The sequence below is a fragment of the Paralichthys olivaceus genome, chromosome 8 (genome assembly GCF_024713975.1).
Source record: "Paralichthys olivaceus isolate ysfri-2021 chromosome 8, ASM2471397v2, whole genome shotgun sequence".
Classification (NCBI taxonomy): Eukaryota; Metazoa; Chordata; class Actinopteri; order Pleuronectiformes; family Paralichthyidae; genus Paralichthys; species Paralichthys olivaceus.
Window position 1 is genome coordinate 17,329,151 of NC_091100.1, and position 8,054 is coordinate 17,337,204.

Sequence of the window (8,054 nt, forward strand, 5' to 3'; positions counted from 1 at the left end):
CATCGTCCCAGATTTAGACTTTTATTTTTTAAGAGCAAACCGGTTATTACGTAGTCTGACGAAGCGGAAGTCGTCCCATCCGGGTTGAACGGCACATTTACACTTCCTGACTCGGCTCGTCACTGTCTGCGTTGGTCCTGTCTTCTGTTAAATTATCATTTTTACTGGTCGATCGTGCAATTTCTGAAACAAAATGCCTTTAAAGTTCGAGCTGTGTCCGGACAGAATGATCGGAGGAAACCACCCGTGTTTCATCATCGCTGAGATCGGACAGAATCACCAGGGAGACATTGAGATTGCCAAGAAAATGATCAAAATGTCAAAGGTAATGAAACCACATGCAAACAAAACTGTCTCGGACTGTGTTTTAGGTTCATCTGGTTTTATCTCAAACATGTCAGGACCTGACGTCCACTCAAAATCGACCAGTTAAACATCTTGCTTGCCCAGCCTTCTTTCTTCTGCACCATTGATGTGAATCAAGTATGAATGAACACTGCTGCTTTGTCTTTACCCATCTTTGAACTAGAACCAGTTATAACTGCGCTCTGTCCAAGTGGCTCTGAAGGACTTTGAACACGGATGTTGTCAAAGTGCCAGATTTGTGAATGGAGTCTGATGTGTACATTACTATCTAGCACATGACACGCACAGGTGGGTCTGGGTGCTGGTGTGTGGAGAACAGTGCTGACAAACTTAAACTTTAGATGTACATAATAACACAGCATTTCAGAAATTAATTTGATTATGTTCTCAATATGCAGGTATCTGATTTATCCACAATTTCCCAGGACATTTGCTAAAAAGATATTTATAAATTGGCAGCACTCGTGGGGACAAGATAAGAGTGTTATTTTAATGCTTATACTAATCATGTAATCAAAATAATCAAAAAATACAATACATAAGGATAAAATGAAAGTATAAACAATAAATAACAGCAGATATAAACAGAGCAATGAGACAGAATCAGGCTAAATTAAAAGGGTGATTAGATGATTAAAAAGATTGGACATTAAGTCAGATGTAAAATATGTGGGACAGGAAACTATTCATTAGCCTGGGGGCTGCAAATAGTTTTACTTTTTAATTACAGTGACTTCCACCTTCACAGGACTGTGGAGCTGACTGTGCCAAATTTCAGAAGAGCGAATTAGAGCACAAGTTTAACAAGCGAGCCTTGGAGCGCCCCTACACCTCCAAACAATCCTGGGGGAAGACTTACGGTGAGCACAAGCGCCACCTGGAATTCAGCCATGAGCAGTACAGGGAGCTGCAGAAATATGCAGAGGAAGTGGGGATCTACTTCACGGCCTCGGGCATGGACGAGGTAAGAAAGATACAGATGTTAAATGTTCGATCATGTTTAAGTTGGAGTTTGAGCAAAAATGTGTCTGTCTTGTAGATGGCAGTGGAGTTTCTCCATGAGCTCAATGTGCCTTTCTTCAAAGTGGGATCAGGAGACACCAACAACTTCCCCTATCTGGAGAAGACTGCCAAGAAGGGTGAGTGTAAATGGTTGTAACTCAATTATATATATATATAACAAGTGGTAAAATTATTGTTATGATTAAAACAATAACTTTTATTATTGGGCCGCAGTGTTGGTCTGCTCTTGAAATTATTTTATGAACTGCTGTTACTCTGAGAACAAAAAAAGATGTGGCAACATATCATCTTAGCTCTGCGTAGCCTGCTCTCCAGCTCTGGAATTCTCTACCACCCGTCATTCGAAACATTAACTCTCTCTCACAATTAAAGTCATCACTAAAAACCCATCTGTTGCCTTCTCCTTCTAAACCAACCTCATGCCACTGTGAAATTTTAACCGGTTTTAATGATGTATACTTTTAATGACTCTCTTTTAATGTTTTTCTTTTTAATGTTTCACTTGTTTGCTTTTAACTATGTACGGTGTCCTTGAGTGACAGAAAGGCGCCTTTGAAATAAAATGTATTATTATTATTTTTATTATCATCTTTCTGTCTGTGTCAGGACGTCCCATGGTGGTGTCCAGCGGGATGCAGTCCATGGAGACGATGCGTCGGGTCTACAAGACGGTGAAAGAGCACAACCAGAACTTTGCCATCCTGCAGTGCACCAGCGCCTACCCTCTGGAGGCTGAGGACGTCAACCTCAGAGTGATCACTGTAAATGGAGCTTATAGGATTTTACTCTCATATAAAAATGTTGACAAGTTGACTCCCCCTCAGTTGGGGCGCAGAGAAGTGGTTTCTGTTAAACAAGCGAAAACCATACTCATATTTTAAGAATTCAAATCCATCCTCGAATATAAAATATATTCATATTTTAGTGAAATCTTTATTCAGCTTTTACTGGCTAATAACCATTTATGTTCACAAACAGTCACCACTACATGATCATGAGCATTGTGACAAGTATTGAACTAGTCTTTAATAAGAGCTTTACTTGTCAAACTCACCACAGGAATACCAGAAGGAATTTCCTGACATTCCCATCGGTTATTCTGGCCACGAGTCTGGGATTTATATTTCAGTGGCGGCCGTAGCGCTTGGGGCAAAGGTCATCGAGCGTCACGTGACCTTGGACAAGTCGTGGAAAGGAAGCGACCACGCAGCATCACTCGAGCCCTCTGAGCTCACCGAGCTGGTCCGCTCCATCCGGCTTGTGGAGAGAGCGCTGGGCAGTGGCCTTAAGCAGATGTTACCCTGCGAGAAGCCATGTCACGATAAGGTTACAGATCATCTCTTCGTCTAATGCACACAAAAGTCAGAAATAATGTTTTTAATGTCCTGAAGAGACTCTGCTTCACTGTTTTGGAAAGAAAAATAGTGAGAAAACACTGTGAATGTCCCTCTGCTCTTTCTTTTTCCACTAGTTGGGTAAGTCAGTGGTGGCCAAAGTGAAGATCCCCAGTGGAACCACACTAACTCTGGACATGCTGACAGTAAAGGTGGCCGAGCCCATGGGCGTCGCAGCTGAGGACATCTACCAGCTGGTTGGCAAAACAGTGATGGAGGACGTGAAGGAGGACGAGAGCGTTGTGCCGGGGGTGGTAGACAACTATGGCAAAAGGGCAAAGTGCTGAGGATGGAAGAGAGGTTTGGAATAGTTAAAAACTAAAATTGAGAGGAAATTGAAATTGAAATTTCTTCTGGGGATAATTTCGACAGAGCTGAAGTTGAATTTGTTTGGTGCTGCTGAGGACAGCAGACATTTCATTTCTGGATGGACACAGAGCAACAGGTTATGTGCTCTAATTGGACAAGTAATTGTAGTCAATACATTTCTTTATTTTCTAAAAACTGCCTTAATATAATACATGTCATCAACCTTCCTTTCTTTTACCATGAATGTCCCCAACCCATAAATTAAGAATGAAGGATGTTAACATTCACCAGAAGTCTGTTTAGACTCTGTTGAGAAATCTACAATGTTCTGAAAAGATGAAGCCTGCAAATAAAATACCAACATTGCCAAAACCTCTTTGCTCTGGTGTTTGATCGTTGTTAAACACAAATAGAGCATATTATTACACAGTATCCTCCATTAAATCCTTTATTTACAACAACTTTTGTTATGGACAGTAGTGTGTGGACTTTCTCTCAGTAAGTATGCATCATTTAAGATCTTGAACGCTTTGGCTTTGATGGATCAGATTATCAGTGAGGATATGAAGAGATGCACACAGGCAGTGATGCTGCCAAATACCACCTGCATTGACAGTTATACTTTTTTTTTTAACTTCTCTGATACCTGTGTGTCAATGAAACAGTTGACCAAGATCAAAACAAAGAATACAAACAAAACGTGGAGTTTGTTGCACCTTGCAGCTCATTTTCAATATCCTGAATGTTTGCTTCGGTGAATAAACAATAATACATTTTGTTATATTCTGACATGGGATTTTTCAAGCTGGTGTCACATGAGCTCAGGTTTGAAAAGTGACATGTGATATCCAACGATTTCTAAAAACTTTCATAAATTTAATAACATTTATTTAATATAAATTATATAAAAACTTTATGAATAATTGTCTCTCTTTTCAGAGAGCAGTGAGTGCATCGAACAAAGAGAGGATCATTATCAGAGCCTTCATTTAGATTTAAGAATCCCTTATTTTTGAGGGGCAATATTTTCTCCTCCCCATTTAAAAAAAGCTGGCTCAAATAAAAACAGGAAGGGTTTTTGTTATAAAGTCAGGACAATGGTGGCCGACTGTGTTCCAGTTCCCTGCAAACAAGTTTATATTTTGCGATGTTGAGAAAAGCTCAACCGTAAACCTGTCACTTGTTTGGAGTAATGTTGTGTTTGAACCACTAGATGAAGCTGTTTATCTGTTGTCTTTACTATGACAGGCTGGATTTACTCAAGAGTGTTAACATGGTGTTAACCCTTTCTGTTCCAGTGTTAAAGGCAGGGAAATCATGTTTGTAGTCATCTCAGTGAGATAGAATATATATCATCAGATAAAAAACAGCATATATATACAAGAAACAACAGCATATCCCTTTTTTCTAACATGCAAAGGTCACTGTGGTGGAAGTAATCCTACTCAGTATTTGAGATTCAGAGGATTTTACTCAGATTATGTAAAGTTGTCTGTCTGACACGAGTTTTAGGCCTCTGGTGTCATGGCTGAATGGGCTGACGGAAAGAGGAGGGGGTTACGCAGAGCTAATGAGCCACCGTCCTCCTTTTGCCTCTCAACTCACCTACTGATCCTCACCACAGTGTAATATTGAACTATTTATAATAATAAATTGAAATATTATATAAAAGGTTAATGAATGGTTTTTACAGTGGGATCCACAGAATTATATTCTATGTTTCTAACTTAAACAATTTAAAAATAAACCCTAAAATGAACAGTGTGACAGTGGAGATGTGCAAACAAAGAGGAACGTTACAACTGCAGCCCCATCGGCCATCAGACCTGCTGTGAAACTACATTTCTTTCAGTCTTTGACTTAAAACTGCAGAAGTTTGAAAACTTTGAATTAGACTAAGGGCCTAAGAAAGAATTTAGGTGGACAGTTCTCTGCATGTGGTTGCATCATGTCAGCTATGTTTTGGCTGCTTGTTGTAAACTTCTCTGGCTCTATATTGGTTTTTGATTTAAGCATCAAAATGTTTTATTTTTGCTGCCATTGTAAATCACTTCTCTCACATCTTCAGTTCAGTTCACTTCAGTTCTGTATTGTCCCATCAGGGGAAATCAAGCCTACAGCAGAGCACAGGTAAAAACAATGACAATAATAATAAGATAATAAGAAGTTCTTTATTAGTCCCGCAATGGGGACTTGTAATATTACAGCAGCAAAAAGACATCAGCAGTAATAAGTAGAAAATTAAAATAAATATAGAAAAATATAAATGGAATTAAACTAATATATAAAGAGTAAATATATTATGTGAGAGAATATGTACAGTGAATGCAGATTAATATTATCAATATACACACACATACAAATTTAATGACAGAAAATGTTACAAAAATAAAATCAATAGAATAGATTTAAAGAATAATTAAAAAAGAAGACATAAAAGAGTGTGTGTTTTTTGTGTGTAGACAGAACCAAGACCTAACTCCTTCCACGTCAGGAGGTCAATCAAACTTAGTCTGTTCAGATGTCTTGAAATGGGCCTGATGAAATTCAGACTCAGTAGCTGATTTTGTATAATTTTACATTTCCAAGATGTCAAATTACCAAGTTCAAGATTTACCCTTGTTATTTTCCAGTGCGTATTCCTAAATCAAGTTTTTACTTCGACCCCCACTTCTTCATATGTTAATCTGGGTTATGATTGGTTGGCATAGCAACAGTAAAGACAGGGGCCCAAGCTCAATGAAGGGTCAGTGTCCCTGAGACGAGGTAGTTTCCAGCGATAACCTGGGCTGTCTCCCTGCTCATAGATAAAGGGTCTCTCTCTAAATCATGTAGCCTATAACTTAACAGCTATTTCAGGCAGGAGCTTTAGCCAGTAAGCTGCTGCTGATCCCAGCTTCACAAAGGAACACTGATCGATCTCTTTCACTTTTCATCATCTGGACCACCGGTCACTTTGCTAACCTCACCTTGATGCAATGTAGAATAATAAAGATGAGTGAAAAGATGATGAAGAATGATTCATTCAAAAATATTTTAATGCACCATGGAAAGTACTCCAAAAAGTACTCCCTGTCAGATCGTACTGATGTTTAATTCTATAAGATTATTGTGAAGTTCACCTGAAACCTCAAAGGTTTGTTGATGTTTTTCCCTTTATGCCAAGAGACTTATTGTATTTCAAGTTCTGCAGGCGATGTACCGCAGCCTACCAAGAAGTAGGGTACGGTTAACTTGGTTGGTTATGTAACAACTTAAGCCTTTTCAGGTCTTTACATAGCTCTTAATAAATCTGCTGCAGCCCAAATAAAGAATCCTCCCACCCCTGCACCAAAGCAAGTGTCACATCAGGCTGTGGCACTGTCACGTAATTCTACATAGTGCAAATATATAGACTGTACTAAATATATAGAGAAAGCAACAACCTTTACCAAACTATTCCCTCTTTATTCATAGGGGTCCAGAGACGATCCGAACATCTAACCAAAGAAAATCCACAAACATGACACAAGATTTGAGCAGAAAAACACAATGCTTGTTGAAGCCATTCCACCCTTGATGTGGTCATGGCTGGGTTAAGAAACAGACTGACTCTAAGCCATTAAGAGCAAGATTTTGCGAGCAGGAGAAAGTTAGGAGCCCATTCCATTAAGTATGCTCCGGTTTAATGGGATAAGAACAGTAGGAGATCAGAAACAATCGGCAGGTCTGGTTGGATTTGTTCCCAGCAGGGAAGATGTCCCAGACTGCCAAAATATACACCTTTGCAAAAGATGTGTCTCATATTGAGACATTATTCATTTTCAAAAACAATACTCACTAATAACTCAAACAATTACTTATAAAAACACTAGACTCCCCCTCCACACTCCCTCCTCTCTCTCCCTGCCCACAGCCTCTCTTGGTCTCTCCTTTGTAAAATTTCTCCCTTCTCCCAGAAGACAGCTCCTGCTCCTGCTCCTGAGGTGGAGGTGGAGCCAAGAGACAGGCTATACGTAACAGAATAGGTCATTTGACACAGGTCATCATTTGAACTCACCTTCAGGCTGCTATTTAGGTGTACACTTCTTAAGTGTAAAGCCTGAACTGCCTTGAAGAGTCAGTGACACACCACCACAGTCAAAGTCCCCTTGGAAAAGATGTCTGTACATATTTGCAGATTATTGTTCATTCAATAATTTAATAACAATATTTGTATCACACTTTTCTTAACAATGTTACCAATTGGTAAACAACAAGAAATAAAACAGACAAGGTGGTGAATTAAAAGGACATTGTCCACACAATGAGGAATGGGGGCTTCCTCACAGTACATTCACTTTACTGTGATTCTGTAAATCACAGTTGCTCAAAACCAATCACAGACGTGGGGAATGAGAGGCAGGAGACGTGGTGACGTCATGTTCAACAACTGGCTGTTTGAGACTAAAATCAAAAACAAGAATTGGAAAAAAAGAGGAACAACTTTTGTCATCAATATGTCAATAAATGTGATCTAAATAATGTGATAGAGTGAAGATGTGTGAGAGGAACATTTTGAAAGTGTCATGCAAACGTTCAAAATGTCCCTTCCCTCTTCCAATTATGACACCTTCATTTAGAAGTTCCACGTGGTGAATTTCACTGCGGTGCATCCCAACACGCAGCTGTTAGGATAGTTTTCAGAAGCTTTATGCTCGGCACTATGATCTGATGGCTCAAAAGGCTTCAGCCCCATCAAGCTGTGTAAGCTTGTTGTGTAAAAGCCATTTTCTTGGATGTGTGGTCCGGATGAAACAATACATGACACTAGAGGAAAGGTGGGAAGGGTGAGGAGGAGGTGGCTGATAGACAGCAGCGATCCTCTTTTTTTGGACAGTGACAAGAAGATAGAGAGAGGGAGGGAGGGAGGAGAGAGGTAAAGGGAGGGAGGAACATATATAGAGAGAAAGAGAGAGGGAGGGAGGGCTTCTTGGTCCTCAG

General features: G+C 39.6%; 1 protein-coding gene across 1 annotated transcript; it reads left to right on the plus strand.

Moving 5' to 3' along the window:
- Positions 1-46: 46 nt before the first annotated feature.
- Positions 47-3,464, plus strand: LOC109627210 (sialic acid synthase-like). The gene is made up of 6 exons (XM_020083650.2): positions 47-325; positions 1,115-1,330; positions 1,406-1,505; positions 1,996-2,150; positions 2,449-2,715; positions 2,861-3,464. Exons 1-6 carry the CDS (start codon positions 194-196, stop codon positions 3,068-3,070), a joined length of 1,080 nt encoding a protein of 359 aa, XP_019939209.2. The 5' UTR covers positions 47-193; the 3' UTR covers positions 3,071-3,464.
- The last annotated feature ends 4,590 nt before the right edge of the window (positions 3,465-8,054 follow it).